Here is a 16209-nt window from a genome sequence, read left to right on the forward strand (position 1 = left end):
AAATAAAGAGATAAAGAATATACATAACTTATTTTTATTGCAATCCCATTTGTAAAAAGACGGAAAGGAAAAATTATACCCAGATATTGATTCAAATGATTGCTTCTAGAGAAAACTGAGGTCTAAAAGTAGAATGTTCCAGTAATTTCGACTCAATACATGTCCTATTGGTCAAATATGTCATTGTCAATGATCACACTGAATGATAGAACAAATTTAAAAAATGGTCAAACGACCTTTACGCATGAGGAAGGACCCGGAAGACCATCTACGGCCACAAATGATGACAACATTTAATTCACACGTGGAATGGTTTTGTTAGAGGGGCGAGCACATGAATGAACGTGAATGATTGACGAAGTGGTACATCGTCTCCAAATAAGACATGATTCTGCCAATGAAATAATCCAATCCACAATAGACTTGTTTTCACAGTGTTACATAACCAAACACACTTGAACATTTGCCAAAACCATTTGTTTTGCTGTGCGAAAGTCACAGCTTTATAGACAGAATCATCACTGGTGGCGAAACCCTGATCCACCATTACGAGCTGGAGAGATTCATTCAAAATCATGTGTTCCAATGCCCATGCCCTCTGAAATACCTAAAATTGGCTTAATCATCGTTTTATTTTTAAGTTAAGCATAGGGTGGGAAATCAGCGATTTTAGTTGATTAGTGATGACACTTAGCCATTTATTATTTTTATAATTTTTTAGAATATTCGGAAATACTTTTTCAATCAATTCATTTTTGGACATCACTAAATTACAGAAATCAGCAGGTAGTTGTATACGTCCTGAAATTGAGTCTACTGGGAGCATTCCGTTTCCAATTGCCAGCAATTGATCTGAAAATGTTTGACCAGAATCATCGTTTTGCAATCGGACACGCATATTTGTAGTTAATTTTAATATTTTTACGTGTGCCCATAAATTAGAATTTTTCAGGCAAGCATTCATTTCCTTGCTGTTCTTTTGATTCCTCGGCACGCTTTCTTTTCTGACTTTCTCTATCAGCAGCAAGTTTTTTGGCATAGACTCTTTGAGCATCTTCATCGGCTTTTGCCATTGTAAGTTCATCAGTCATTTTAAACTTGAACATTAATAGATTTCTACGTGAACATATATGTCTTAAATATCTTTAATGACGTCACCGTCATAGCAAAAATGACGACAACTAACGTCATGACGTCAGTCGACACAGAAACATGACGTCACCTGACAGACAGACACACAGACAGACAACTTATTTATATATATATAGATAGTGATGTACTTTACCCTAAGGAGCATAGCAAATGCTGTGGGAGACCTGGAAATTGAATAAGAAGAAGGAGTTAAATAAGAAGAAGACGCAGGGTTATACCCTCATTTATATAGGTTATAGTGATGTACTTTACCCTAGGGAGCATAGCAAATGCTATGGGAGAGCAGGTAGTTAAATGAGAAGATAAAAAACTCGCACGTTTATTAGAATGTACTAGACAGAAATTTTACCAAGGTTTTAAGAGTTCTAGGTGCAATAGAGGTTTATAACTTTATTTTAAGAATACTAAATCACTTAGACCAGGAAGAAATGAGGTTGATGAGGTCATATCAAGCAACAGGAAAGTAGATCAAATGGATATAAGTAGCTATAATCTTAGGTGGCAATATTAATATAGTAGTAGTTTTATTAGTTAGATTATTAGTTGGTTTAATCAGTTGTTATGACTTGAAACATCTTAACGGTCAATATTAATGTTTTCTACCCAAGTCATTGCTTCAACTGGCAAGAAGACTATTTCTCAAGCTCAGCAAATTCTTTGAAATAGTGATAAATTTTATTTCTTATCGTTCATCATTTTAAAGGGAGGATCAGCACTTACCTAAATCTTTCTTGGCCAGCAGTGTCCCAAAGTTGCAGCTTGATTTTTGTTCCATCTGTGAGCTGAACAAGCCTCGCAAAGAAATCAACCCCTACTGTTGGGTCTGATGACTAGAAAACAAAAGTAAAATCTTAGACAACGCAAAAGAAAAACTAAGAGAAATACATCTCAAATGAACTTCAGATGTTGGCGAGATAATTTAAGATGAAGCAGAACTTCCTAGAAGCTTTTTTTATACATAGGCATTTTATTTGTTTTACTTACTAGAACCCCTTACCAATAGAATTGTGGAACAAGGGTCTATTGGTAGAATTTAAAAAACTTTTTTCTTTTCAAATTAGGTTCATCTGAGCCAACAGACTACCAATTGTAACTAAAAGCTGTTTGGAAAAGCCTTTTTTTTACTCAAATTTAAGAATGAACGTAACTTTTTAAATCTATTTTTAGGGTCATTGTCAAAATAAGTAGTAAAAATAAACATAAACTGGGATCCCTCTGGCCTTAAAACTTTAACAAACAAGTTTCAAGCCAATCTGAAAAAGAATTGCACATTTTTAGACAGCCCCATGCCCAAGTCTGTCCCATGTAATTACAAATATAACTATCAGACCAGTTGAAAAAAAGCTGTTAAGTCCTCAAATGGTAAAAGAGCTTGAAAATATAACCTTGCCAACAAGTGACAAAGAGTTTGCTGGGCTAGTTATGGGTCCCATAATATTCTTCTTCATACATCATAAAAATTTGAGATCCACCTGGACCTCAGAATTATCCCAGAAAGTTTCAAGCTGATTGGACAGCCAAACCACACATAATTGCCTTTCACTACTATAAAACCTATCTGTGAACAATAAGCCTAGGAATAATTAGGGCCCTTGCTCCAGGGAGCGCATGGGTTGTGGTATAATTACAATAGGTCTGCTTGCAGGGGTGCCCAGGGGCAAAAAAAGGACAAAAAGGAGGAATGTTTGGCCACCTGGCTATGAAATTTAACCCTTATAAACATGGCAAACTTTTAATTCCTGATTAAGTCATCCATTCCCAAGTTTCTACAACATTACTTTCACTACAAAGTGACTGGGATAAAAACTATATGGCAGGCACATTGCTCTTTAACATGTTACTGCTAGCAGGTAGATGTTGATAATATTTAGTCATACACAGCAAATTGTAATCCATCTTGTTGACATATTTCATGGTATTCTTCTTTTAATTATGACCTAACCTGTCTCTGTGGCTGTTGCTAGTCCCAGTTTATAATCACCTATAGAGGACACTTGTTTTAAATCATTTTTTATTTGCAATTTTGAATTTTATTTCTTACCTTGGTATGATGCTTCTCAACCAAGCTTCGTTTTCAGATTGTATTAAAGAGAAAAAAACAAGTTTTTTTTGAAAGTAAGGAGCAACATTAAAACTTAAAACGAACAGAAATTACTCCGTATATGAAAGGGGCTTTTCCTCCTCAACGCCCCGCTCTTTACGCTAAAGTTTGACTCTTTCTCTTAGCTCTACTTTTTAAAACATTAAGAAACTTTAGTGTAAAGAGCGGGGCGTTGAGGAGGAAAAGCCCCTTTCATATACAGAGTAATTTCTGTTCGTTTTAAGTTTTAATGTTGCTCCTTACTTTCATTTTAAAAAACTTGTTTTTTTCTATTTAATTTCTGGACGTTTTTGAATTAATGCATGTTTTGATCTTGGCTCTCCGCACATAAATAATTAAAACAAAATTTGCACATTAATTAATTGCAATTATCGGAAGACTTTGAGAAAAAGGGAGTGATGGAGGAGGCCAAGTTCCCCTCCAGTTTTTTGATTACTTAAAATGCAAGTAGAACTTTTAATTTTTACAAACGTTTTCATTGGTAAAAATTATACGTAACTTACGAATTAACTTACATAACGAACTTCTATATTCTTATGTTTTTATTGCGTATATGAGGGGGCTCAACCCTCGTCGATATCTCGGTTTTTACACTAAAGCTTAAATACCCCATTTAAGCTTTAGTGACTTTGAGCTTTAAGCTTTAGAACTTAAATCACACTCTGAATCACAAAGGCCGTAGAATCAATAGTTGAAATTACTAAAAATACTTTAGCGTAAAGAGTGAGGTATAACGAGGAGGTAAACCCCTCATATGCGTAATAATTTTTGTTCGTTTTAAGTTTTAATGCTGCTCCTTATTTTCAGTAGAAAAACTTTTCATATTTATTTTTTCATTGTTTTTTCAAATAATACTAGAAAATCCCACGCCCCCTTCATTGAAATTCTCTTCCCCCATGAAAAGTTCCTCCATGGAAATACCCTCCCACGTAACCCCCCCCCCTAAACCAAAAAAATCCTCCTGAAAACGTCTGTACATTTCGCAGTAACCATAACTGTATGTAAACACAGGTCAAAGTTTGTAACTTGCAGCCCCTCCCACGGGGACTGCGGGGGAGTAATTCGTCCCTAAAGACATATTTATTAGGTTTTTCGACTATGGTGAATAAAATGGCTATCTCGGAATTTTGATTCGGTGACTTTTGGGAAAAAATGAACGAGGGAGGGGGCCTAGGTACCCTCTAATTTTTTTGGTCATTTAAAAAAGGCACTAGAACCTTTCATTTCCGTTAGAATGAGCCCTCTCGCGGCATTCTAGGACCACTCAATCGATACGATCACCCCTGGGGAAAAAAAACCCAAAAAGACAAACAAACAAAAAACCAAATAATTTTGGTTTTTATAATAATTTTGTTTTTATTATAATTGTTTTTTTTGTAATTTTGGTTTTATAATCACATTTTTGTAGATAGGAGCATGAAATTGATGGTGAATCTGATGAGTGTGATTTTCGTTAAGATTGTATGACTTTTAGGGGGTGTTTCCCCCTATTTTCTAAAATGAGGCAAATTTTCTCAGGCTCGTAACTTTCGATGGGTATCACTGATTTTGATGAAACTTATTCTTTTGACATAACTATTGGTATCAAAATTCCATTTTTCCATTTTTAGTAACATCTGAGAGTTATCTTGACATTATCATTATCATCAGAGTTATCATTACCTAAAAACTCCTCGGTAATGCTCGTTTGATTGTAATCCTCTTCCTCATGGGCTGTTTACACGGGAAGTATGCAAGTGGTTTGTGTCGAAACAAGCAAGAATAATGTAGCAATTATCGGAAATTTGCAAGAAGTGAGGGGAAACAGGTCATTTATTTACTTAAATAAATCCCTGGATTAGATTTGTCCTGCCTTTCATGATACTATTTTTTGAAAAGCTCTGGCTTCAAACTCATACCTCAGATCACTTCTGGCTCCTAACTGGCTTCTTTTAACTCTCAAGTACTAATTTATAATATGGAATTTATAAGAAGTGTAACAAAACTGTCCTGCTGCGTTTGCGGACATTTTTTAGGACGATTTTCCTAAGATTGGAAAAATATAAATGTAAGTGATGAATTCTTGTAGAAATTACTCAAATATATTTATGTCATTCTTGTTAGTGTCTTTGTGCTAGTGGAGGTATTCGTAGATTTTTATTGTTAGACCTGAATAAATTATGTAGAAAATAATATCTGAGAAGTTAAAAAAAAATGGCTCATAAACACCATTATGTCAATGAGAACTTTAATTAACCCCATTTTTTTAATATTGAAAAGGATAATGAATCCCCGATAAGCAACGAGCAAAAAATATATCCTAATAAGCAGCATGCATAAGTAAACATAACTTAATTGGCACTTAATCGAAATTATTTTTTGCAAGGGGACACAAATTCGAAAAAAAAGTAGGTGGATGGAGATAAAGTCTAATATAGCGCATGACATAGTTTACGTCATTTTGATAACATAAAGCAACTGTCAAACCTCTATCGTTAGAGGGTTGTTTTAAGCCTTTGTGTTTAGCCTCGTCAAACTGTATAAATTGGGCAGAGAATTAACATGACCCACCGAAGCAGAAACAAAAGTTTATGAAAGTTTTTTCCATGAGGAGTCTCCATGCGTTTAGTTTTTTTTTACATGAGGAGTCTCCATGTGTTTAGTAATGGATACTTATTGAACAAGACATGGCGTAAGGTAACTTAACGTTAATTGTGTGTGTTTCTAAATTTAAATAAATCATCACAATTTAATAAATTTTAAGTTCTTATGACAACTTTTTCATTTTGTAAATTACTCTCCATTAAAAAGACCGATTTGAGAACTGAAAAAATATTTCTCAAGTATACTAGTCCTATTTCTCCTTTTGCATCCATGAGTTAACATGACGTCATCGTGTGTGCATAAATCCGTTTCAGCTTTTATAAATATACTAGCTGTCTAGTTGGTGGGGGCGCTTCGCGCCCCCCCCCAAGCCCCCCCGCGCGCGTAAGTCGTTACGCGCCATAATAGTTACGCGCCATTGTAGTTGTGTCTCTATGTCCCACCTGTGAATATAGATAGATATATATATATATATATATATATATATATATATATATATATATATATATATATATATATATATATATATATATATATATATATATATATATGGTTTTAACTACGTAAAACTTGCGAATATACAACATTCTTTGCTGTCCCATTGTCTTTGCATATAAATAGATTGTCAGGTTTACCGACTCTTGAACATGCAACATATAATGGTCCATGGGAAAACAATCTGTATTCAGATCTATACCTCATGATTCTAATGATTGCCCTTGAGCTTTGTTGATGGTGATTGCTAATCGACCATTCCCTGTCCCGGTGTCCCGGTCGTCATTTACATCCCCCTGTTTCCCCCGGTGTCCCCGTTGTAGTTGTGTCCCTGTGTCCCGGTCGTCATTTATATTCCCTGTGTCCCGGTCGTCATTTGTATCCCGGTGTCCCGGTCTGTATATACATTCGTTTTTTAGTTTTGTTTTTCTCCTTTATTTTTTTCCTTTTTTTTTCTTTTTTAGCTTATTTAGATTTTTAGATTTTTTAGTTTTTTTATTAGTTTTTAGTTTTTTTTTCTTTTTAGTTTTTTTGTCCCGGTCGTCATTTATATCCTCCTGTTTCCCCCGGTGCCCCCGTTGTAGTTGTGTCCCTGTGTCCCGGTCGTCATTTATATTCCCTGTGTCCCGGTCGTCATTTGTATCCCGGTGTACCGGTCTGTATATACATTCGTTTTTTAGTTTTGTTTTTCTCCTTTATTTTTTTCCTTTTTTTTTCCTTTTTTTAGTTTTTTTAGTTTTTTAGCTTTTTTATTTTTTTTATTAGTTTTTAGTTTTTTTTGTAGTTTTTGCCTTTTTTTAGTTTTTTCAGTTTTGACGTCACCTGATCCAGTTTTTTCAGGTGACGTCACCTGATCCACGATCCACAGATCCACAGACAACTTATTTTTATATATATAGATAGTTTTTTTTTTTTTACTTATGTCCTGGTCGTCATTTATACTCCCTGTGTCCCGGTGCTTTGTTGATTGCTAATCGAACATTCCTTTTGTCCTGGTCGCTTTCTCTTTGAGTTTCGTCATTTATTTTTTCTTTTTTAGTTCTTTTAGTTTTTACCTTTTTTAGTTTTTTTTAGTTTTTTAGATGAAAATTTTTTTTTGTTTTTTCCTTTTTTTCTTTTTAGTTTTTTATTGGTTTTTACCTTTATTTTAGCTTGTTTTTCAGTTTTTTCCTTTTTTTTATTTTTTTTTTATTTTTTATTTTTTTTAGTTTTTTACCTTTTTTTAGTTTTTTTAGTTTTTTTAGTTTTTTAGCTTTTTTACTTTTTTTATTAGTTTTAGTTTTTTTTGTAGTTTTTGCCTTTTTTTAGTTTTTTCAGTTTTTTTTTAGTTTTTTATTGGTTTTTACCTTTATTTTAGCTTATTTTTCAGTTTTTTCCTTTTTTTTTTAGTTTTTTTTAGTTTTTAGTTTTTTTAGTTTTTTACCTTTTTTTAGTTTTTTTAGTTTTTTTAGTTTTTTAGATTTTTTATTTTTTTTATTAGTTTTTAGTTTTTTTTGTAGTTTTTGCCTTTTTTTAGTTTTTTAGCTTTTTTATTAGTTTTTAGTTTTTTTTGTAGTTTTTGCCTTTTTTTAGTTTTTTTAGTTTTTTAGCTTTTTTATTTTTTTTATTAGTTTTTAGTTTTTTTTGTAGTTTTTGCCTTTTTTTAGTTTTTTCAGTTTTGACGTCACCTGATCCAGTTTTTTCAGGTGACGTCACCTGATCCATCCACAGACAGACAGACAACTTATTTTTATATATATAGAAGAAGATTGCCACAGATTAGTATGACGTCAGTCTTGTTACAAGTATCATAGCTGTGCATCAGCCATGACGTCATTTTCACTATATATAAGAAGATTTCCAGGGGGTTTCCATTAGTTATTTACAAAGAGTGATAATATGATGATCATTAAATCTCTAGCCATCGCGATTCCCTGTGCTGGAATAGCAATCACGTGGGCCATTAAAAAGTATGGAGAATCCAAAATGGATGAAAGGTTGAAGAATATTGAACCTAAATCAGCTAGTGAGGCTCAAAAAATTCCGTCATCCGTAAATGGTGAAAGTGGCAAACATAAGCTGTTCATAGATTATTCTGGAAAAATAATGACAGTTGAAGTAGAGCCCAATGCAATTATTGAAAATGTCAAGAAGGAAATACAGGTTCAGTTAGGAATACCCAAGGATGAAATGCTTCTAGTTTATAATGGCAAACAGCTTGAAAATGACGACGCAATATCGGATTCTAATTGCCAAGATTTATTTTTGACAACATTAGACAGTGATCTTATTTCAGATTCTGTTCACCTGTTTAGGCATGAAACGAAAACATGGTACCAAGGTATGAACACAGCAAACTCGACTGAACCTAACTGTATCAAAACTTCACAGGGTAAAGTGTTTCTAAGAAAAGGAGACCTGATTGAGATCGAACACACGTATAGTGATCAGTGGAAATGCACGTATCAGTGGGCCGTTTACATGGGAAATATGCAAGTGGCTTATGCCGAACCAAGAAATAATAACAAAGTAATGACTGGAAATCTTCGGGACGTTTACATGGGAAATATGCAAGTAGCTTATGCCGAAAAAAGCAACAATAAAAAAGTAAAGATTGAAAATCTTCAGAAAGTGGAGGGAAAGCATAGATGGAGGATCAATAATTCTCTTGATGAGATTTTTCCTGCCTTTCATGAGGATACAATTGTTCGAAGAGCTCGGAAAGAGTTAAATAAGGAAAATCCAAAATTCATATCGCTTCTGGCTCCCACATGGCTTAACTGGCTCACCGGATTAACTTACTCCAACAGTGAGTGTTTCTGCCACTGGGTGAGAAATGGTGCGCCTATTAGCTCTCAAGTGCTAATTTTTAAAGAAGAATTAATTAGGAGTGTCTTCAGTGTTTTGACGTTTACATGGGAAATATGGAAGCTTATACCGAAAAAAGAAACAATAAAAAAGTAATGATTGGAAGTCTTCGGGAAGTGGAGGGAAAGCATAGATGGAGGGTCAATAGTTCTCTTGATGAGATTCGTCCTGCCTTTTATGAGGATACAACTGTTCGAAGAGCTCTGGAAGAGTTAGGTAAAGAAAATCCCAAATTCATATCGCTTCTGGCTCCCACCTGGCTTAACTGGATCACCGGATTAACTTACTCCAACAGTGAGTGTTTCTGTCACTGGGTAAGAAATGGTGCGCCTATTAGCTCCCAAATGCTAATTTTAAAGAAGAATTAATTAGGAGTGTCTTCAGTATTGCAACTAACACTATCTTTGACGTAAAATGTTACTGTAAATCTAAATGTAAGCAGTGAATTCTTGTAGAAACTATTCAATATATTTATGTTATTCTTATTGGCATTTATGTGTTTGTGGATATATCCGTAGATATATATATATATATATATATATATATATATATATATATATATATATATATATATATATATATATATATATATATATATATATACATAGTCATTATGCAAGTCAATATGTCAATATACAAGTCGTTTGGTAGGTTGAGATTCGTTATTGAGATATGCTATTAGGTTGCTATTAGGCTATGAGATTGGCTATTAGACTATTGCAATTTGCTATATAGGTTGAAATTTGAGATTTGCTATCCTCAAACAGAGAATCATAAGTGTAATATACATTCAATTACAATTTGATCCCCCCAGATTAAATTTTGTTACCACTCCTCCCCTTGAGAATAGCTTAGAAAACGTATTTTTTGAAATTATATCAAAAGTATGGAAATAGTAGATATGACCTTTAGACGTGACTGCAGTGATAAAATGTTTGATTATGAGCTGGAACAAAAGTCTTTCTAGGAACGTATTGCTATGTCCATTCTGGGAATGCTGTAAATTCACTGTCAAGAAAGTTCAATAGTAGACATGGTTGCTAGGGAGTAGATACTATTCCTTGAGTAAAATATTGTCATATCGTTAAAATGAGCAAATGGTTTGTTGTAACGAACTCGAATTAAGAATCGACTCGCCTCAGTAGTAACCGAAACTCTAAAAAACCGAATTATGGTATCAGTAGATCCATCAAAAAAATCAGTTTATTATGATGATTCCATATACATGAGATTCATAAAGTTTTGTGTTACCAATCAAAAACTACGAGTCTGAGAAAATGTGCCTGCTTTTTGAAAAAGGAGGGAAATGCCCCTTTAAAAGGAAACTACACTATCAGATTCAGCTCCCATCTGCAAAAATGTGGAATTTTACATTTTTTGGGAAAAGAAAGATCATGGATGCATGTCTAATTGGTTTTTCTCCATGGATGATCGTCTCAAAATAGTGATTCTAGAAGATCGGGAGAGGGTGAATTTGAACAAAAATTCAAAGTTTTAGTGCTCTTTTTAAGTGACTCAACAGATTGGAGGGTAACTAGCCCCCTTTCCACGCCCCCTTCTTCCTCAAAACTGTCTGATCACAATTTTGAGATAGCTGTTGGGTCTAACATAGTTGAAACATCCCAAAACTATGTCTTTAGGGGTAGAATGGCCCCCCACAGCCCATGGGGAGAGCCCTTTAAGCTATGAAATTTGTCCATTGCTTACAGATAATATATGCTACTGGGAAGTATACTGACATTTTTTCGGGGGAGGGCCAATTTTTGAGTGGCGCAGGTTTTTAACAAGGAAAATTTCCTGCAGGAAGGGAGAATTTTCTGGGAGTGAACATTCCAGGGGAAATCTTAAATTGGGGGATCTGACAGAATTCCTACACGAATTTCTTTTTATTTGTCCTACTATCTCTTTTTCAACTCAATTTGGTATGTGGAGAAGTACCGGGGGAATTATCTTGAGGCTATATTTAGCGTTTTGGACTTTCAGAGAAAGATTTCCATGGAAGGGGAAATCTCCAAAATGATTGGGAAAATGATTAGAAATTAATGTCTTTTTCAAATGAAAGTATGTTCCTCAGGCTGAATCGTCAGCTGATTATGGCGTTCTGGGTTTTGATAATAGTCTCAGTAAGCTTTTACGGATTAGTTTCTCCTGGGACCACTAGAAAAAATGAAACATACAAAGAAGGAGGCAGCATCTTTCTCGATACTATGTTCCAAGATCTAGTAATCTGACGACGACTCCATTAATTCTTTTAAATATTAATATACAGAAGCTTGAAATCCTGACATCATCTCAAAAAGTTCGTGGTAACGAACTGTAAGTAAGGAGCGCCCCAGCTCAAAAGTAACCGAATCACTAAAAAAAAAATTGATAAAAATAGATACATCAAAAGAATTGGATTTTATGCTGATTTTGAATATATAAGTTTCATCAAGTTTAATCTTGCCCATCAGAAGTTACGAGCCCCAGAAAATTTGCCTTATTTTCAACAAAGGGGAAAACATCCCCTAATAGTCATAGGATCTTAATGAAAATCACACCATGAAATTAAGTGTATCTGAGAACCCATCTGTAGAGGTTTCAAGCTCCTATCTGAAAAAATGTGCAATTTGTATTTTTTGCCAGAAGAAAGATCACGAATGTGAGTTTAGGCAGTTTTTTTCCCCAGGGATGATCGTATCGACGCCTCTGGTCCCAGAATGTTGCTAGAGGGCTCATTCGATTGGAAATTCAAAATTCTAGTGCCCTTTTAAAGTGACCAGAAAATTGGAGGGCACCTACGCCTCCTCCCACGCTCATGTTTTCCCAAAGTCCCCGGATCAAAATTTTGAGATAGCCATTTCTTCAATATAGTCAAAAAATCTAATAACTTTGTCTTTGAGAACCTAGAGTCCCGGGAGGAGGGCTGTAAGTTATGAACTTTGCCAATTGTCAAATATAGTGTTGGTTATTGGGAAGTATACAGACGTTTTCAGGAGGACTTGTTCTGGTGGGGGAGGGGGTCGGGGAAAGACAGTTACATGTTAGAATCTTTCCATGGAGGAATTTTTCATGGGGGAGAGAATTTCCATGATGGGGGTGCTGGATTTTCCAGCATTATTTAAAAAAACAATTAGAAATTAAATTCAAAAAAGCAAATGTTTTCAACTGAAAGTAAGAAGCAATATTAAAACTCAAAACGAACCAAAATTATTAGGTATAGGGGGGGGGTTTCCCCCTCTTCAATACCTCCCTCTTTACGCTAAAGTATTTTTAATTATTTTATTTTTAGTAAAGAGCTATTTATTCTAATTAAACGGTTTTTTGGATTCAGGGGGCATTCTTAAAGAATTTTAACAAACTTTGAACTATCGTAAATACTGAGGTATTGACGAGAATGCGAACCCCCTCATATTACGTATATGAAGTTGTTTCTCCCTTCGTCAGTATTTCGCTCTTTATGCTGAAGTTAGAATTTTGTTAAATAATGGTCAATATAAATAAAAAAAACTATTTTAATTTTCGGCCTATTTTAGTATTTAATGTTATCTTAACAGCTTCATAACTATGATTCTTATGTGATAATAAACCCACGATTTTGTAAATCTTCGGCTGTTATTAAATAAAAAAAAAACAAGTGTTTTCCAACTGAAAGTAAGAGCAACATTAAAACTTAAAACGAAAAGAAATTATTGCGTATATGAGGGGGTCAGCCCCTTCTCACCACCTCAATCTTTACTCTATTGTTTGATTTTTTTTCCAATTATTTAAGAATGACTCCTGACACACAAGTACCGTTTAATTAGAATAGTAAGCTTTTTACAAATTGATAAGCACTTTAGCGTAAAGAGCGAGGTACTGAGGAGGAGGCAACTCCTTTATATACGTTATAACAACCAAACGAAATATATGAAAAAAATACGGTTCAAACAGTTCGTGCTAACGAACTGTAAGGAGTGACCCGGCTCAATAGTAACCGAAACTCTTAAAAAACGGAATTTTCATACCAATAGATACAGTAAAATAAAAGGCTTTTCATGCTGATTTCAAATATGTAAATCTCATTAAGTTTAATCCTACCTATCAAAAGTTACGAGCCTGAGAAAACTTTACACATTTTCGAGGGGGAAACACCTCCTAAAAGTCAAGTGATCTTAAGGAAAAGCACACCAACAGATTCAGCGTATCAGAAAATTCTACTGTATATCTTTCAAGCTGTGGAATTTTGAAAAAAAAAATTATTAAAAACCATCAGAAATTAAATAAAAACAAGTTTTTTTTCAAGTGAAAGTAAGAAACAACCTTAAAACTTAAAACGAAAAAAAATTACTACGTATATGAAGGGGGCTGTCCCCTCCTCAACACCTTGGTCTTTGAGCTAAAGTTTGAATTTTGTCCCAATTCTTTGAGAATGACTCCTGAAACACAAGGACCGTTTAATAAAACAGTTCGTTGTAATGAACAGTAAGTAAGGTCACAATATCATATGAATTACCAGTGTACAGCTGCAGGGCTCTTAGCTTCGTTCAAGCAAGACCATCAAGATATCCGGAATGCCTTGGACTCTGAAAAAATGAAACAAATATACCAGAACCATGAACTATCTACAAGCATTGTGGAAACTGGGATAAGTTCTGTGTAACAAACCGGAGTACCGAATCTGGATCCAGAAGGCTACTACAGAATGGTGGCATTCATCCCAGCCATGGATATGACTCTCCTTGATTTTTCGGGAAGATAAAAGATATAGCTCCCATTTTGCTAATGCGGTTAAACTTTCATTACTAATTCCAACAATTGTTCATAGCAAGAATTAGGACGATCTGAAGGAAAGGTACAAGGAGTAGAAGGACCTTCTAAGTAGCATATATACTGATTTGAAAATGGAATTCCAAATCTGGACGAGCCACTGGTCGAACATAACAACGGAGAAGCTGAAGACGGCTATTTCGGCTCTCAACAGCTGTCACGAGCAGATTTTCCCAAACATCTTTGCATTGCTCGCAATCCTTGCGACGCTTCCAGTTTCAACATCCGAAGCAGAAAGTATTTTCTCTAAGCCGACATAACGTGTTCTGCACTTTGAAGCACAACGTCAGAGGAGAAGTTAGAGGCGCTGTTGTTTATGCACGTATAGAGGAACGAACTGCCAAAACAGAAGATGTAATAAATTGTAACGCCTCGCTCTTTACGCTAAAGCTTTTAATTGTTTTAAAAAGTAGAATTGTGGCAAAGAGTCAAACTTTAGCGTAAAGAGCAAGGGATTGCAGAGGGGACAACCCATTTCACATACGGAGTAATTTCTGTTCGTTTTAAGTTCTAATGTCGCTCTTTACTTTCAGTTAAAAAAAACTAGTTTTTTTTATTTAATTTCTGAACGTTTTTGAATTAATGCAAGTTTGATTTTGGCTCTCCGCACATAAATTATTAAAATAAAATTTACATATTAATTCTTTTTTTGGCTAAATGGCTTTCTCTTAGTTTTGATCAGACGATTTTGAGAAATAAGGGGTGGGGAAGGAAGCCTAGTTGCCCTCCAATTTTTTGGTTACTTAAAAAGGCAACAAGAACTTTTAATTTTTAACGAACGTTTTTATTAGTAAAAAATATACATAACTTAAGAATTAACTTACGTAACAAACTTTTATATTCTTATATTTTTATTATGTATATGAGGGGGTTTGTACCCTCGTTAATATCTCGCTCTTTATACTAAATCGTAAGTTTTGTCCCAATTCTTTAAGAATGACCCCTGAATCAGAAAGGCCGTAGAATAAATAGTTGAAATTACTAAAAATACTTTAGCATAAAGAGCGAAGTATTTATCTCCTCCTAAATACCTCACTCTTCATGCTAAAGTATTTTTAGAACCTCTCATATGCGTAGTAATCTCTGTTCGTTTTAAGTTTCAATGCTACTCCTTACTTTCAATTGAAAAAACGTTTTCATGTTTATTTTTTCATTGTTTTTTTTATAGTAATGCAAGAAAATCCTGCACCCTTTTCATTGAATTTTTCTTCCCCTCTGACATATTCCTCAAAGACAAGATCCTCCCACATAGCCCCCTCCCCTCAACCCCACCCCCCAAACCAAAAAAAATCCCCTGAAAACGTCTGTACACTTCCCAACAACCATTACTGTATGTAAACACTGGTCAAAGTTTGTAACTTGTGGCCCCTCCCACGGGGACTGCGGGAGAGTAAGTCATTATTATGGTTTTTGACTATGCAGAACAAAACGGGCTATCTCAAAATTTTGATCTGTTGACTTTGGGATAAAAATGAGAGTGGGAGGGGGCCTAGGTGCCCTCCAATTTTTTTGGTCACTTAAAAAGGGACTAGAACTTTTCATTTCCGTTAGAATGAGCCCTCTTGCGACATTCTAGGACCACTTGGTCGATACGATGACCCCTGGGGAAAAGAAAAAAAAAAACAAATAAACACGCACCCGTGATTTGTCTTCTGGCAAAAAATACGAAATTCCACATTTTTGTGGATAAGAGCTTGAAAATTTTGCTATAGGGTTCTCTGATACGCTGAATGCAATGGTGCGATAGTGTGATTAAGATTCCATGACTTCTAGGGGGTTTTCCCCCCTATTTTCCAAGATAAGGCAAATTTTCACAGGCTCGTAACTTTTGATGACAAAGACTATATTTGACGAAACTTATATATTTAAAATCAGCATGAAAATCCAATTCTTCTGATGTATCTTTTAGCATCAAAATTCTGTTTTTTAAAGTTTCGTTTACTATTGAGCCGAGTCGCTCCTTACTACAGTTCGTTACCACGAACTGTTTGATATACCCAAATACAACATCACAGTTAGATCTATTGTAAGCCTAATTATTTTATCAAGATAAGCAGAAAGATAATGCTTTATTTTAAACGTATTGCCTGTAGCTCTACATTCCTATTTTTTCCTTAAACCTAATTTATGTATTATTTTAGTGTACAGCTCTGTGACTGCTCACCTTTCTTCATACTTTAAAGCAAAATTGGGGTCCATACACTCAATCTTACTCTTGAGTCTTGTGTTTGAAAAGCTTTCAC

The 16209-nt window shown here is 34.6% G+C and overlaps 1 protein-coding gene across 1 annotated transcript in view; it reads right to left on the reverse strand.

Moving 5' to 3' along the window:
- LOC136037158 (ras-related protein Rab-39B-like) overlaps nt 1-16209 on the reverse strand; it is a 29238-nt gene that overhangs the window by 2874 nt on the left and 10155 nt on the right. Inside the window, exon 2 of the mRNA XM_065719685.1 lies at nt 1873-1982. Within this exon, the coding sequence (XP_065575757.1) occupies nt 1873-1982 (110 nt within the window). The remainder of the gene's footprint in view (nt 1-1872; nt 1983-16209) is intronic.

Source organism: Artemia franciscana, chromosome 2, assembly GCF_032884065.1.
Source record: "Artemia franciscana chromosome 2, ASM3288406v1, whole genome shotgun sequence".
NCBI lineage: Eukaryota > Metazoa > Arthropoda > Branchiopoda > Anostraca > Artemiidae > Artemia > Artemia franciscana.